The sequence below is a fragment of the Falco peregrinus genome, chromosome 7, assembly GCF_023634155.1.
Source record: "Falco peregrinus isolate bFalPer1 chromosome 7, bFalPer1.pri, whole genome shotgun sequence".
In the NCBI taxonomy this organism is placed as follows: Eukaryota; Metazoa; Chordata; class Aves; order Falconiformes; family Falconidae; genus Falco; species Falco peregrinus.
In genome coordinates, this window is record NC_073727.1 from 79,953,564 (window position 1) to 79,969,966 (window position 16,403).

Sequence of the window (16,403 nt, forward strand, 5' to 3'; positions counted from 1 at the left end):
CAGGCACCGAGCGGCGGCACCGCTGCGCTCCGACCACACCGCGCCGGGGCCGGAGCCGGAGCTGCCGCGGAGCGGGGGGCAGCCCGCGGGGAGGGCAGCCCTCGCCACCGCTGGGATCTGGTCTCCCGCGGGGCCGGGGCACGGCGGAAGCGCCGGAGCAGCCTGCCGGGCCGCGCCGCCCCCTCGGGGGGACCCCCGGCGGCTCGCTGCGCTGCCCCGCCCGGGCACGGCCGCGCTCCCCGCCCGCAGCAGGGTCCCGCCGCCGGCCGAGCCTCCCCCGCGCCGCCGCCGGCGCTCACGGCAGTTTTGTTACTTTCTCGGACTTACATGGACATCGCCCGGGAGCGCGCGTAGCCCGCGGGCGCCGCGTCCCGCCGCCCGCTCGCCGCGGGCTGCGCCGCCGCCTTTGCCGCTCGCGCCCCGGGACGCGGAGGCGCCCGGCAGCGCGGCCCCCGCCCGCCCCTGCCGGCCCGCCTTTCTCGCCGACTTTCTCCGCCGCTCGCAGCGAGAGCAACAGCTAGCCCGGCCCGGCCGGGCCAGGCGAGCGGGAGGCGGGGGGGGAGCGGGCGGCCAGCGGCACCGCCGAGCCGCGGCCCAGAGCCCTCGCCCCCGCGGCCTTTCCGCCGGAGCTGCGCGGAGCTGCCCGCCCTCCGCCCCGTCCCGGGCCGCGGAGCCACGCCGGGCGGCGCTGCGGGGGCCGGCCGCGGGGCGACGCCGGCCGGGAGGAGAGCGCGCCCGGGGGGGGCGCCCACTCCCTCGCTGGGGCCCCTGCGAAGCTGCCGCAGGCCGGCCCGCCGCGCCGGGCGCCCAAAGTGGCCCGCGCCCCCGCGCCCCGCGGGCGCCGCCCGGAGACCCTCGGCCCCCGCTGCCTCCTGCGGGCCGCCGCCGCGGGGTGCCTGGCCGCCGCCGCCCGCGCCCTGCTCCGCCGCGGCCCCGGCGCCCGCCCCGGCGCCCGGGGTGATGCCATGCCCCGCAACCACGGCGGCGGGGAAGAGGGCGGCTCCGCGGGGCTCTGGATGAAGAGCGGCGCGGCGGCGGGCATGAAGGATGTGGAGTCGGGCCGGGGCAGGGCGCTGGCGAGCGCGGCGGCCCGCGGCGACGGCCTGCTGCTCCTGGGCACCGGCGGCGCGGCCGCCCCCACCGGGCTGCGGGAGGGCCGCCGCGGGAAGCACGGCGCCCGCATGAGCCTGCTGGGGAAGCCGCTGTCGTACAGCAGCGGGCCGAGCTGCCGCAGGAACGCCAAGTACCGCCGGCTGCAGAACTACCTGTACAACGTGCTGGAGCGGCCCCGCGGCTGGGCCTTCGTCTACCACGCCTTCGTGTGAGTACCGACCCGCACCCCTCCTCTCCCCGCCCGTCCCATCCCGTCCCGTCCCCGGGGCCGCCACCCGCACCTGCCCCCGGCCGCAGCCGTGCCGCTCCGCGCGGCGCGCGTCTCCCTCCTGCCCCTCCGCTCCCGGAGCATCGCGCTGCGGCACGCGGGGCGGACCGGTCCCGTGCCAGTCGCGCCCAAAGCGCCCCGGGGGCACCGGCGGGGGCGGGGGAGCCGCTGCCACCTGCGGCGCGGCGCTCCGCGGGCGACGGAGGATCCGCGCAGCCCCGGGGGGAGGTGGTGGGGCGAGGCGGTAGGGGCAGGCGCGGCTGTCCCGGCAGAAGGAGCCGGCGGAGCGCTCGGCGGCGGGCACACGCTCGCTTGTCTCCCGGGCGCTTGCGGCCGCCGGCTTGCGCGGAGGCTGCGCGGCGCTCCCGCAGCGGCCGCCCCGCCTGCCCCGAGGTTAGACGGGCCGAGGGGCGCCGGCCGCTCCCGGGCCCCCTCCCCACGCCGGCGGTGTGCGCGGGGGCGCGTTTCGCCCCGCGGCCCCCAGCGCGGCGCGGTTGGGGAAGTTCCCGCCGCGGGGCCGCGCGGCGCGCTGCTGCCCCCCGCGCTTCCCCAGCGCTCGTGGCTTCCGCCCCGCGGCGCGCGCAGGTGGCGGCAGGGGCCGCGCCGCCTCCCCGGGAGGGTGCCGGGCGCAGCGGGACGCCGCCACCCGGGTGCGCCCACCGGGAAGGGCGCGGCGACCGGGCTCTGCGCGGGGCACCCCGCTCTCTGCCCTTGCTGCGGTTGTGCCCCTAGCGAGGGGCTCCTGTCGCCCGCTGTTCCGCAGGAGCCGGCGGTGACAACAGTGCGTGATCGCGACGGGGCTAGCGGTGCCGGCGCCGCGCTGCGAGACGTGCGCTGCTTTACTTGAAGAGGCTTTGCCGGGGAGAGCTGGGGTGTGGGGGTGTGTGACACACCGGAGGCAGAAACTGCTGCGGGTACCCCTGGGGCCAGCGGTGCGCCTCAGCTCGCTGGGAATCCCCCGGCTTTAGGGGTTCCCGTAACAACCGGGGGAAAGGCCCGACTCGGAAACCCCTTGCGTGGCTGAGCGAGACGTGCCACACGGCCTGGCAGGGACTTTGCGACGGGTGAAAACCTTGCGATAAATTGCAGAGAAGGATGGGCATTACTGTACCAGACGTACAAGGCAGGGTGTTTCTGTGTTTGGCTACAGGAAATAATTCATAAATAAATCCAAAGATTTAATTGATACGCTTTAGGTAGCTATATTTCTGTGATAGCTGCCAGAATCAAGCTAGCCGTTACAGCAGCTTCGGTGAAAAAGCAACTGTTCCTTAAAAGCTGTTTGACAGCATGGAGAGTGCTCCTCTCCCAGCAGCAGGGGAATCCCCAAATCCTACTTTTATTAAAGTTTTTGCAAGGGAAAAAAATACTTCGCCAAAAACATGGGGGTCTGATTAATAACGTACTTTGTAGATAGATTTATTTAGTAAATCGAAATTGCTATAGGTAACAAGCAGTAGTGACATACTGAGTGTTGTATTTTATTCAGTAATAATTTAGATGATCTGCCCATTTTCTCTTACTGTGAAAAATCAACTCTTACAGCTTGAACTTCCTTCTTGGCGGGCATGTATGTGGTATGTTTTGCTGTTTGGGTTCTTACAGCTGTTACCCTGTGGCATAGATGGATGTAAATGAATATTGTGAGAACCTCCGAAGTATTTACTAGGAATTATCTTACTGCGGTGCCTGAAAAATCTGTAAATTGTAGCTTTGGACCTTTCTCTTCGAGATCATGATGAAAATCACTAAAACAAGTGAAGTTCAAGTTGGAAGTAAGGTTGACAAGTTTAAACCTAAAAAAAAAAGTATAAAAAAAAAAAAGTAGTACATTTCCAAACAGAGTGAAGCCATGACACAGCAGCACTGTAAACAAGGAATATTGCCAGCTGCGTTTAGATAATGGCCTGCATAGAAAGAGTGCCAGTTTAAATTTTTAATTGCAAATGGCAATTTTGGCAGCTGTAAATGCCAACTTTATACCTTTTATCTGATCAGATCTGTGTGAAAGAGCTTGAAACATTACTGTAATGTAAAGGCACCTAGTAATAATATTACCTTTAAGGATCTGTCACTGCTACGGTCTTTAAGGTGCGTTTGAAGTTCCACTGGATTTCAGTTTGACAGCCATCCTCATTGCCAGCCTATAAATTATTTTAATCTATTTACATAATTCTGATTTTAATGACTGCTAGATATTCAGATAATATTTTTGGTGTTTCAGGCTCAGTTTTTTCCAGCCACCTGATCACATACAAATGCAACTTGGAGAATGTACTTTCTTACAGGATTAAAAAACAAACAAAACCCCCAAACTCCAACGAGTTGAAAAAAAAAATAGTCTTGAGCCAAGTAGCTTACAGTTGCAAAGACGTTACTACGTATGTGGATGAAATGCCTGCTGCTACCTCTGCTAACCTATCCTTGACTGCAGTGAAGCCTGTTACAGCTCTGCACTGTTCCCGTTACAAGAACGGGCTGTCTGGGGTGAGACCTTTTGTGTAGACCATTGGTCTCCTGAAATGAAGCTCTCTCTGATACGCCCGTTGAAGTAATGCAAGCGTGGTTTCAGAGTTTCCGTTTAAAGGCTTTGATGTAGAAGTGTATTTAGGTTTGCCTGTTTGTTTTTCAAATAAGAAGTGGGGAATTAAGCATTGGTTACAAGTAAGAAATCATCCCTGTAGTGATATTTTCATTTCTCATTTCCATAGGGAAGAACACTTCAAAGCTGAGAATAAAGCACAGTTGACTCTCTTCTTTTCTTTTTGCCCCTTCCAATAAGAGAAAAATAGGCCAACCACCTGAGGAACGAGTGTTGTAACCTACATTCAGGAGTCAATTGGTTAATTTATTTGTAAATATAAACTTGCCAAATGCTGGAAAAGACAGCTGTTTACAAACTTGTGCTGCTCGAGGAAGAATTTACTCTTGAGCAAAGGCCTTTGACTTCAGTGTAGTTATGCTGGGGAGTAGAGCTGTAAATTACATGTTTCTTGGCTCTTTTTTTTGTGTACTTTAGTGGCTCTTTACATGGAAGACCTAGTTAAAAATCTAAGATCTTTCCTGCAGATTTTTTGAAAACTGCTTTTTGGGTACCACAGTTTTCTTAATCATTCAGGAACACCAAAAATATGAGCACTTACTAAATCAGAAAAGAACATTCATACCATTTGTGAGTAATGAGTCAGTAACTTAAACTCCTGCTAGTAAAATATTTATGCCACACCACATCACCTACACATGGAGCATGTGCATATTTAACGCATGCACGCCTACATTAAAATGCTGTGATATTGTAACTTTTCAAAAACATTGTGTTGGAATGTCATAGGGTTTCTTTCTGTTGTTGCTGTTTATTTAGATTATTTTGGGTTGTTTGTATAGACATTGTATAGACATTGCCTTAGAATGATCAAAGGGGAATTCCAGATTTGTTGCAAATTTAACTCTGGGTTTCATCTTCAGTTGTCGTAAGGATTTTGTATTATTTTTATTCTTAATTGACATTCTGAAAAAGGGATGGCTCAAGATGTTCAGAAAAAAATAATGTTCTTCGATACTGTTTATAGTGGTAGGATATAATTAGTTGCATAAGTATCCTAATTTAACGTGTTGAATTTATGTCAGGAATAATAAAGTTTCTCTTTCTTACTGACTTCTTCGTAATATATTCCCCCACAGAAGTCTTTAATAATTTGTTGTGGCGCTGTCCTTCTCTTTATAAAGCCGCCACCTTTTGCTCTGGAAGCTTCTGAATCACAAATCGCAGGGCTGGATGCATGCACGAGGGCAGTATCACTTTGCATGACCTATATTGATAGGTTTCAGCGGGCATCCTCTGTTGGCCATAGCTAGAGATGTGTGCTAGGTGAATTTAAGAGCCTGTATGGTGTCCTTCTTTTCCTTTGCGTTATTGATGGAGAAAGGCTGGAAAATAATTTCTGAAAAAAATACAATGACGCCATCAATGATGTAACTAGCTATTTTAGTTTTCCAGATCTGTCGGAAAGGACATGGCTTACTAATGATCAGATGGCTATTGAATAGCGGCGCCTTTGCATGTGAGCTAGCAGTGCTGCATCATGCTGTGCCATTTGTATAATTAGTGAGGTTCCGCATTCTGATTAAAAAAACAATAATGTCCAACAACCTACTTACTTTTTCTCCTACTATCAGAAAGCAGGAGAAATGATTTTGCCTCTTTATTTTATCCATCTTCAGGCATCTAATGAACAAGTTCCAGGGGCTCAGTGGGTAGATCTGTCGCTTTTGTCTTTTCAAGCATCATTTTAGAGTCAAGGTCTGATATTGTTAGGATAACAATATATTTTTATATGCTTAAAAAAAATAAACCCAGAATAATATTTACAAATAAAAAATCACAGGGTTGATGACATAAAAGATGTGGTGAAGCAAATCTTAATAGGTACTAAGGAGGTAAAAATTTAAAACTCTTTAACACCTAAACCTTAGCAGGCATTTTCTTTCAGGGAGTGAGAATGAATGATGTTGGGTATTTAGACGCACTTCAATATAAATCTGCAGCAGTTTGCCGCATCTGAGGCAGTCTGTGATTCTGTATGTGTGCCTATTTCTCACTTAAACGATATTTGCAAGGGCCCTTTGGAAGTCACTCGGTCCAACTGGAAGGCACATCCTTCGCAGTCGTGTCAGCTGGGCTTTGCTTAGGTCTTAAGCTTCACTGGATGGAGGTCCCACCACCTTGCTGGGTAACCTGCAGGACTGCAACACCTACCTGTTGAAAAAAGAGGGGGTTTGGCATGGGGAGGGAGGGACGGCAGAGCCCAGCTGAACCTCCCAAGTGGCCGTTCATGGTCATTGCCCCTTTATGTATCAGCTGGCACTAGCATGAAGAATTTGGCTTCTTTATCCTTGTAGTTTCCCTTCACGTAGCTGTAGGCTGCTACTAGGTCAACTGTTAGATCACCCTCTCACCAGACTGAACAAGCTCGGCTCCCTCAGCTTCTCTATGTAAGACACAAGCTCGAGGCCCCTGACTGTCTTCATTGCTCTCCTGCATCTCGTCCAGCTTCTGCATATCGGTGTTCAGCTGCGGGGAGGGGGTACAGCCAGGTGCCATAGTGTGAGGTCACCTTGAGTAGAGGAGAAACTTTCTTCAGCCTTCTGGCCCCGCTCCCCTAATGTAGTTGCATGCTGCTTGCCTCATCTCTGATGCCGGCATGCTGTTGGCTTGTACTTGAATTGCTGCGGCCACAGGAGCACCAAGGCCCTTTTTAATGGGGCAGCTGCCCACCCAGACTCCACCAGTGGGCTCCCAGCCTGTACAGATACATGGGATTATTCTGCACTGGATGCAGGTCTCTGCTTTTCTCTTAGTTGGACTTCACAGGTTTTTATGTTCACGTCCTGTTATTTTCTTATTCTGTCTGGGTCATTATACACTGACCAGAGAGGTGGAGATACAACAATCTTTAAAAAGGCTTGTGCTTTCTCCGTGATTGGGAGAGAAGATGAAATGTTCAACAGTGCTTTATTCCTCCTCTTTCCCCGTGCTGTTCATGGACAGCAAGCACTCCTCTCCTGGAACTCTCCCATGGGCAATAAGTAATGTCTAGATTCTTTTTTTTTCACTTGGTTTTTGTTGGAGAGCTATTGCCCACCTCAGGATTTTCAGTAGATAAGTATCAGGAATGTTTATCATATGATGTATACTTAACCTTAGTAAGATACTGTTTCACATTTTATTTTTTGAGGCTTGGTCTACCAAGTTTTCTTACTAGTACTGGGCTTACTTTCAGACTCAAGAGTAGTGATCCAGGGGAAACAACTAATTTGCCATAAAAATCAAACCTGATCCTCAACCTTCTAGAAAGAAGAGAACAAAAGGCTTTCTTTGAGAAAGAGTCGCCAAGATCTGGATTGGGGAAAGTTCATGACCAGGGACTTTCTTTTATTTGTTGTAAGGTTTATTTCTCACATGGCATTAGGAATTGTTTGTATGAAAATGGATAATAGGTTAGTGTTTTGATTTCAAATTTTTAAATAAATGTATAACCTTTGAGATCAGGGTCTTTCCATTTTTTCTTCATCTTAAAGCAAGAAGTGAGCTTTATAATTTTTTGTTGTGCTTTTTTTCCCCTCATACAAAAAATCGTGCAATTAGCATTACATTTGGGGGTGAGATTCCTCTCAGATATTTTTTCTTTCTGTGCCAGTCTTGGGCACGACATTTCTCGTCTTCCTTCTTGAGTGTCTTGTATGATGTAGATGAACTTTCTGTGGTCTCATATGGTAAAAGAAGTTGCCTGAGTTTGTCCGGGGGTCCGATGATCCATGAATACATAATGTGGCATTAAGTACCTGCTGTCTCGAAGGAGTAGTTGTTTTAGAGGATGCAAGAAAGATTTTAGAAAGATTTTAATTGCCTGTGAGACAGTATTGGTGTGACAGATTTTCAGAGTAGGCTCTAGACAGTAGCTTAATGGACTAGACACCTTTCCCCCCCATTACATTTTAGGTTTCTGCAGTATTTGACTTTCTAAAGCAAAAATGAAGGTTGTGATACCTGCACAGACTTGATGCTCTTTCCATGCTCCAAATATGACTATATTTTAAATAGCTATTCACCCTCTTTTACTGTTGTCATTTGTAGCTTAATTAAGTTTCCTGAATTGGATGAAAGTACAGTTGAACTAATATTTTTGCAGTAATTGCAAATAATTTCTAGCATCAACCAAATGGAATACCAATGATCATTCAGCCATTAACAGTGATTTCTCTATTCATGAGAATATACATCATTAACATCACATTTACCAAAATTCATAGAAATGCAATGAAATTTTTCGTTATAGTTTCAGTGGAAAGGAAGAGCACGTGATTTGTAACTGTTAAGTTTTTTATGGAAAATATATATAGAAGAAAGACTTCTATACCTACATGATGTAAACTCCTGATATCGCAAATAGAACTCGCTGCTATAAGTAGTTGTTTCTTAATAATTCAAAGGTAAAACACAGGTTTAACATTTTTATATGGCTTACATTTCTATTACCATAAATGTCTGATGAAAATTCATGAAATTTGCCACAGATTTTAATTGAAGCAAAAGTGAGTCTTCTGCACACAGGTAAAAAAGATGGAGTAGAAAGCATGAGTAATACTATCTAATGAAAAAAAATTCAACATGTATGCATAATAGACATCATTTGCTACATTATTCCTAATGAGACAGATGTTTATTCTTAAATGTTGGTTTTTCCCTTTGCAAACCATTAACACAACAGACTGTACATTCTTGGCTTTTTAATTAATGCTGGTGTATTGAGAATGACTTCTAAATATGTATTCTATAAACTATACTGAGTTGGGGACACTTGTAATTTTTTTCTCCTTTCTTGTTTTCTCTGATACTTTTTTTTAAAGTTTGGTTTACAGATCTCCTGTAAGAGAGCAGATGTAGATTACTTAAGGGATTACCACCACAGGTCAGTTAAGGTAGAAAATTCATCAGCTGTACAGTTTATGAATTGCAAAATAATGTTAAGCAGTTGCTGTGCTCACGTGTAAAGTAAACTTCCTTTAAAGATATTAATTAAAAATTCAAAGGCTGTCTTACAGGTCAGCTGCACTTAATCAAGAAATATTTTCAATTTTCTGTTGAGCATTAGATTTATCTTGTGATAGCTGTCTGAGTTGCGGTGTAATTGTGTTACAGGAAGCTCAGCAAAACATTCATCATTTTGGGTACTGAAGTGTAGTCTCAGTCAGTGTCTTCTACTTGAAAGCCTATGTGAATACTTTGTAATATATACAGCCCGGTCTAGTGATTCAGAGGTAGACATAGTCCTCTACCTAGACATACCTGAATTTCTCTGGCTGTCACCCAAGAAAAACTTCAAACATAAACGTGTGTATTTTCCTTAACAGAGATGGACATAAATATCTGTGTAAACATTTTCTCGAAGAGTGAATGATTTTCAAAAGCGTTGGGTACCTGCAGCTTCATTTCATTATTCTATTGTGCATTCAATGGACAAGTCAATTTTTCCTCCCCACTTGTATAAAATGAAGTTTAAGAAATAAATCATGCTCTTAAACTGATGGAGGGAGTTCTGTACCTGCCCCCTTCATGGTTTAAGTAATATATTCCTGTTTGTCTTGGCTTCCTTCTTGTTTTGAGACTCCCTTGTTCAACAAAGCAAGCGTATATTACACCTTTCAAGATTTCTGTAAAATTTTAATTATTTTATTGCAGTCATACCTGATATCATATGGTAACAACAGATTGGTGCCAGGAGTCAAACATGACTAAACCAACAGAGGAAAAACTTTCTGCTTTGAGAGAAAAAAATGCTACTGAACGCATTCACATGGCTCCCTGTTTCACTAGTGTCATAGATTAGAGCATTTGCACACACCCTTTTGAGGTCATTCAGTCAGAAATAGCATCTAACTTCTCCTAGGAAGAGCAGTTTAATTGCTCTGTATGGCCTAAGCTCATCCATAACCATTGTATCTGAGAATTACCCATTAGAAGCAAATGCACAAATCTTCCTCTTCCAAGCCCTCATGGCAGGAGTGCACTTAAAAAGCTACTGCTGGGGCCCTTCTAAATAAGTGTAAGGATCCTGACATGCTTGAGAGGGCCTTTTGTGGGAAAATTAAGATGAAATATTGTTTTGGATGCGTTTCTGTAAGTAGCGGGGGTGGAGGACCACTGGTCCTTGGCAGTGAGTTTGGAAACATAGGTCGGTCTCCCCAGGAGACAAGTCTGTATCAGTAGCTGCATCTTTTCAATGGCAACACCCCCACGTCATCGGAGAGTGGCAGGTGATGGCTCCGTCAAAGCTGGCGCGGTGAGACTGGAGCGGTGTCTGCGCTGCAGCTGGGGCTGGTGTGCAGATTCTGTTCTCTTCCCTTTGGGTGGCCCAGCACCGGAGGAGAGGCATTGCCGTGTTGGCAGAAAATCACACAGTGAACTCATCAGCCTGAAAAACTCTTTCGCATCCAAGAAAGTTATGATGTCTGAGGTTAGAAGTAGTCTCTAAAATCATTAGGAGGAAAGAAATCTCTGTTTCTGCTCTAGTCTCTTTTGCAGCTGGCACTTCCCTGTAGAGCCAGTTTTTTTCACACACATCAGAAGAACCATTGCCGCAGGAAGGGGCATGGTCCTTCTCTTTGCTGCTGTCTGCAAAAGGATGTGTATAGGTGACAGGAAACGTAAAGCAGCGTGTGAGCAAGCTGCTTGCAGGTAGGTATCTGTGCAACAGGGCGGAGAGAAGAGCCTGTGCTGGAAGTGGAAGGGTTTTTCTTAGACTGGTCCTTCAGACCCTTCTGAAGTGCAGTTGTGAGCCAGAACTTAGAAGCACAGAATCATAGAATTGTTTAGGCTGGAAAAGGCCTTTAAGATCACCGAGTCCAACCATAAACCTAACACTGCCAACTCCACCACTAAACCATGTCCCTAAGCACCACAAGTACACATCTTTTAAATACGTCCAGGGATGGTGACTCAACCACTTCCCTGGGCAGCCTGTTCCAATATTTGTCAGCCCTTTCAGGGAAAATTTTTCCTAATATCTGATCTAAGCCTCCCCTGGCACAACTTGAAGCCATTTCCTTTCATCCTGTTGCTTATTACTTGGGAGAAGAGACTGACACGACCTTGGTACAACCTCCTTTCAGCCCCCTTTTCTCACACCTTTGGCCCCACCTACTTGTTTTTACTAGAAATGTTGATTGTGTTTTTCAAGGAGGTTCCAGTACAATTCTTGTTCAGCTATAGTTAATTGCAGTAAGTATGCATGCTCTCAAGTGGTTTATTCGACTGCTGGTTGTTTAAGCTGTGGTTGTTTCTCTCTTTGAGATGTCCCAACTGCATCTGTAGACTGAAGATGAAGCAGAACTTGGAATAAAAGGGGAACAGCTTTGGTCACGTCTGTGAGTGTTGTAAATTTGTATATAATACAAGTTTGTTCAAACAGACGTATTTCTTTCCCCTTAAGCTTAGAAACAATAGGTTGCATTTGGTGGTTGGAGGCACTGTCTTGAAAGAAGTTTGCCTTCCTCAAAGGTTGCCCAGACTGCTGACTACTTGTGATTTGGCTTCTGCAAATAATCTGCTTGCTGTGGCATTGTGACAATAAGAGGTTATTGTCGGTGCTGATGAGGCAGGTGATGATCCTTAATTATAGACACTCTTTGGAAGGAATTTTTATTTTCACCCTGAAAATGCTTGTAGACATACTTTTTAGTGGTATTATTAATAGTTTTAGGCACTTACATAGTAATTAGTAGAAATCATCAAACTAAGCGTTGATAAAAGCGCTATCTTTCAATCAGGGATAATGATGAAAATCCATCTCTATTAGAGACATTTTTATAAAGCTGCTTAGTATGATTACAGTTGCATACTTAATAATTACTTTTTAAAATTTATTTTTAATATCTTCAGTGTTTTCCAGTGCTTTTCAAATGAAACTTGGATGGTTCTGAATCAAGTATGGAAATACTATTTTATTATACAATTTGAAAAATGAGATATTTTTCTTCTTTCAACCTTTTTTGAAGGTTGGATCATGTGATCTTTCAAGTTCCCTTCCAACCTGGGCTGTTCTATGATTCTATGAATTCTTCTGTGGAGAGAGGAAAGCCTATCCTGACATCTTCAGAGCTACTACATTATGTGTGTATGGGCACCCCGTATGAGATTTTGCTGTTTGGGGATATTAATGGGAGATTTATGGTGAGAACATTTGTGGAATTGCAGAGGCAGGAGAAGTTACCTAGATGGGAACAAACTCATTGAGGTGAAGGAGAATTTATGGATGTCTTCTTGACTGTAACAGTACTTGACTGATACTGAATATTACTTTCAGGTTAGAAATGTGTTTGTCTTTTATTAATAATGAATTTTTAATTAACATTTTTCTCCTTTTATTATCTGCTTTCTGAGGATAGTTGAAGTACCACTGTGAATCAATTCATTTGATTTATATATAAATAAAACATGGTATTGATCTTTACATTTTTCTTCCATTGAGGTCTTGACCCTGTGTGCAGACCTGAGGTAGTAATCAGTAATATTTTTACTACAACATGAAAATTTTATTCGCTACCTGATTGTGTTTCTGATCGCTTGTTCTTTGGTAAATGTTTGTGTAAATCTCCTTGCTGAGATTGAGCCTCAGCTGGTTTATTCCCATCCGGGTCCACTCTTTTCTGGAGCTTAGGCCACTTCTTAGCTGCCCTTGCAGGTTATTTGATGGCAAGGGCTGCAGCTGGGTCAGCACAGTGCAGCCCAGTCCCTGTCCTCCAGCATGGATACATCTACACTTGGAGGAAAGCCTGGGGAGGTGCATCTGAAATTCCGGTGCTTCTGAATACCCTTTAGCTCGGTGAGAAATACAATCCTCAGGGTCTTTTTCTGCAGGAAGGAATTCAGTCAGTCTTTTTCCTGTCCAGGGAATTTGTCCTTGAAACCGTAGCTGTGCTAATGATATCTATAAAATATCAAAGACATCTAAAAATATGATAATATTAGATTAAATGGTGTTATTGCTGCAGTTCATTAATGGGAAAGCTGGAGCTGAAGTAGCTGTACCCGTCTGAAGCACGGTATCACACCAGTAAGTGTCAAAAGTATTGGAAAAATCCTTTGTATGATTTTGCTCTCCAGTATTTTTTCATCTGTCCATATCTGTAGGTTACCTCACTGCAAGAAAGGTCATGGTATTCTTTTTGGCTTGCCTTTGTCACCAGATTTAGGAGTTAATCATAAATAATATAATGGATAGTGACTGAAAACTTGGATCTGTTAAGACAATGCAGTGACATTTCAGATACGATCTGTGTCTGGAAGATAAAATTAAATAGCAGAATGCCCAGTATTTAAGAAATGTGATTTGATGATAATTTTGATTGTGTTTTTCGGGTTTATTAATCCCTGGAAAAATTGTGTTCTTCTCTGTCTTGAATGTAAAAGAGGCAAATCTCTGTGAAATAAGACTAAAATGAAAATTATTCTGGATGAAAGCATACAGTTATAAAGATTCTGCAGCTGTTCAGAGAAGGGTCGATCAAGAGATATGGAGTGTTTTTTGGTTTTGGAAATGGGATAAGTATATTAGGGAGATCCACTCATCTCCCAGTACCTAAATTTAGCATCCTGCAAAGAACCAGTGTTCGCTCTCATCACCATCCAGCGTGTATCACAGAGCCATGTCTTACGAACACACAGGGTATCTGCTGTATTCAGTATGTTGCGTTGGCTCAGTAATAAAGTTAGATCTTTCAGCCTCGTCCTTAAAAGTAAGGCATACTGTAGTGGATACATGACATTGGTAGGTTATGCTGTTCCAAGTGTGGATCTCTGAACTAATTTCAAACTGAGGGCTGCCTTGCCTACCTCTAGAGGGTGTGCAGGTGACGGCAACAAATCACTACACATACATTTCATACAGTTTTCTGGCAGGAGGATAAAACTGGTATCTCACAGCCTAGCTCTGGGAATGGCTGGTTATGTGTTCTAAAAATCATTAATAGTTTTAGTTTGATTTAAAACAGTAATTTATGCAGAATACTGGAAAATGGTTAGAATACCTTGTGCAGACAGTGGCACACACAGCTACAACTCTGCAGGATGTCATTTACTAATCCCCAAGCTTCTTTCACGTAACAAATGCAGGAGGTGAAAGTTCGTGATTAAATAATACCAAGTCTTTGTATCAGTGTTGTTCTTGCGTGTTCTAGTTACCTATCTAGGTATCTGTTGGTGTCTTACATGCTCTGCAAACAGTGAAAAATCTTCACAAAAAAAAATTGTTTTGTTGGAATAATAGGGAAAGGCAACACAATGGTGTTGGTCAGCATGGTAGGCAAGGATGTCAGTTCTCCCCTTACATTTTTCTAAATTACCGCATCCAACAAAGTCACTGTCTTTTTTTCAGGATGGTAACCCAGGCATCATTGTTGAGACAGACCTTTATCGTTCATGGTACGATTTCTGTCTCCCTAGTATCTCAAAGGTATGGCCTGTCTGTTGCCACAGCTCGAGCTATTGCTCAGGCTCCTGATATCTCAGTTTTTGCAGCCCCCTTCTGCCTGGACTCAGCAGCTTGCTCCGAGTGCGCATCCCTGGGACCAGGTAACCCCTGCCCCTCAGCCCAGCCAGCTGCTCCTGCTGACCAGGCTGCAAGCTCCTTCTCTTTAACTTTCCATAGCTGTGAAAAGCATCTGGCTAGTTAATTCCTAAAGCTACATTTGTAACTGAGTAACCCAGAAGTTTGGCTTTGTATGATTCATTAAAATGCAAAGAAGTGGAAAAAAAGAGCAGATTGAACTGTTTCTTTTTGCTGGGTCTGGCAACCTCAGCAGCCTGGGACAGAAATGCTGTTCCTCCAGCAATAGACTGCTGGCCGCAGGAGACTCACATGCATTTCTAACTTACTGCAAATAAATCCGACTTCAGTAAACCTGTAAACTAAACCTAAAACTGTGGTGTATTCTTTTCCAGTCACTTTTTGAAAATGACACTGACTTTGGCAGATACTGACCTGTTACATTAGCTGGGAAATTCACTGTGTAACGATTTTATGAATGTTATCTACCAGTGGTAGATGAGAGTTTTCCTCCTGTGTTATTTGGCTTTGTCTGAAGATAGAGAAATGGATGACTGGTGGAAGAACAAGCAAAATGACAACTCAACTTCCCAGTACATGGCATAGATACCAGGATGCAGATGAATTAATGGTGGTAGACACATCTGGTCTTGCAACTTTTTCTGAGCTTGGGAGGAGCTAAAAAAACAGCAGATGTCAAGTGGCTGATAGAGACTAGTAAGAACATGGGGGAAATAGTGGGATGCCCTGGGAGAACAGGGTCTTCGTGGGATATTTGAATCCCAGGGCCTGACAAACTTTGGGAAAGGTAGATGTGAATTGGAGTAGTTTGTTTGGTTTAAGGTATGCTTTTATGAAGCTGCTTCTCTCAAACTAGGCTTCTGCATCTGCCTACTTTTGCACTTCATAGTACAGAATACTCTTGAGCTAGTTTAATTCACTCCAGCTGATCATATCGCTGTGATATGATCACTGTGTCTTTTGGGTTATTCTACAAAACTTTTAAAGCCTTGTAGAAATTTTGTGCAAATTCTTAAAAAGCACGAGTAAAAAATAATATTTTTGCTCTTGACCTAGGGTGGAATAGCAATTCACATCTTTGCAACTACAAGTTTTAAATAGTGTTTTTGTCTTACCAGCTAACCTCTGGATGACAGGTGCTTAAAATTGATATATGTCTCAGTAGGCTGAGCCCGCTGTGTCTGTTCTTTCAGTTCTGCACTGGATCGTTCACTACATCGTTTTCGATAGACCCTAGAATTTGTTGTGCGCACAACACACACACACTGATGTCTTCTGGTTGTCTTTTGTATTTGCCTCAGAGGACACGCTGGCAGAGCTAGCAGTGTGTGGCCTTTCCATTCGCACAGCCGTAGCAAACCAAAGAGAACCCACACTTCCCTGACACCTCACCCTTGTTCGTGTAGACACCTTTGGCTACCTCAAAGACAAAGCAAGTAAGACTTACCCTGAGGGGAGAAAAACCCCAAACCCACTGGAAAAAACATGGTTATTCCTGTTTCTTTTGTGGACAGTCATGGCAAACTTTTGAGTCTGAAGTGTGTCTAGATTCTGTTTCCAGTGGAAAGGTGAAGAAAAGCTTCTTTTTCTTCTTAGCAGATTTCAGGAGTTTTCTAAAAAGCCACTCAAAATAAAGGCATTAGTCTTCCCTCTGAGTGGCTTTTTAGCTACTCTGCCAGTCAATTTTTTCTTTTGGTTGCACCCAGTTGGTTTTCTAAGGGAGTAATGGTCTTTTCCTACCACTGTGCTCTCTGGTTAACTCAGATCCTCCCTCAGAAGGCCATGGAATTGGAACCAAAGGGCTTGCTAATGGTCACCTTTGTAAGAGGACCCCGTGGACATTGCGGAGGGGTGAAAAGAGCAGAGCTTTTATCCCAGCAGTTTCTTTCCTTTGAAAT

The 16,403-nt window shown here is 45.7% G+C and overlaps 1 protein-coding gene across 3 annotated transcripts in view; it reads left to right on the forward strand.

The window, feature by feature from the left end:
• The first annotated feature begins 536 nt into the window (after positions 1 to 536).
• Positions 537 to 16,403, forward strand: part of KCNQ5 (potassium voltage-gated channel subfamily Q member 5) — a 303,172-nt gene continuing 287,305 nt past the window's right edge. For 2 of the 3 annotated variants that reach the window (XM_055810307.1, XM_055810305.1), the window contains exon 1: positions 836 to 1,321. In XM_055810307.1, the coding sequence (XP_055666282.1) occupies positions 966 to 1,321 (356 nt within the window). In that variant the 5' untranslated portion in view covers positions 836 to 965. Of the gene's footprint in view, positions 1,322 to 16,403 lie in introns of all 3 variants that reach the window. The other variant, XM_055810306.1, reaches the window with a different exon arrangement.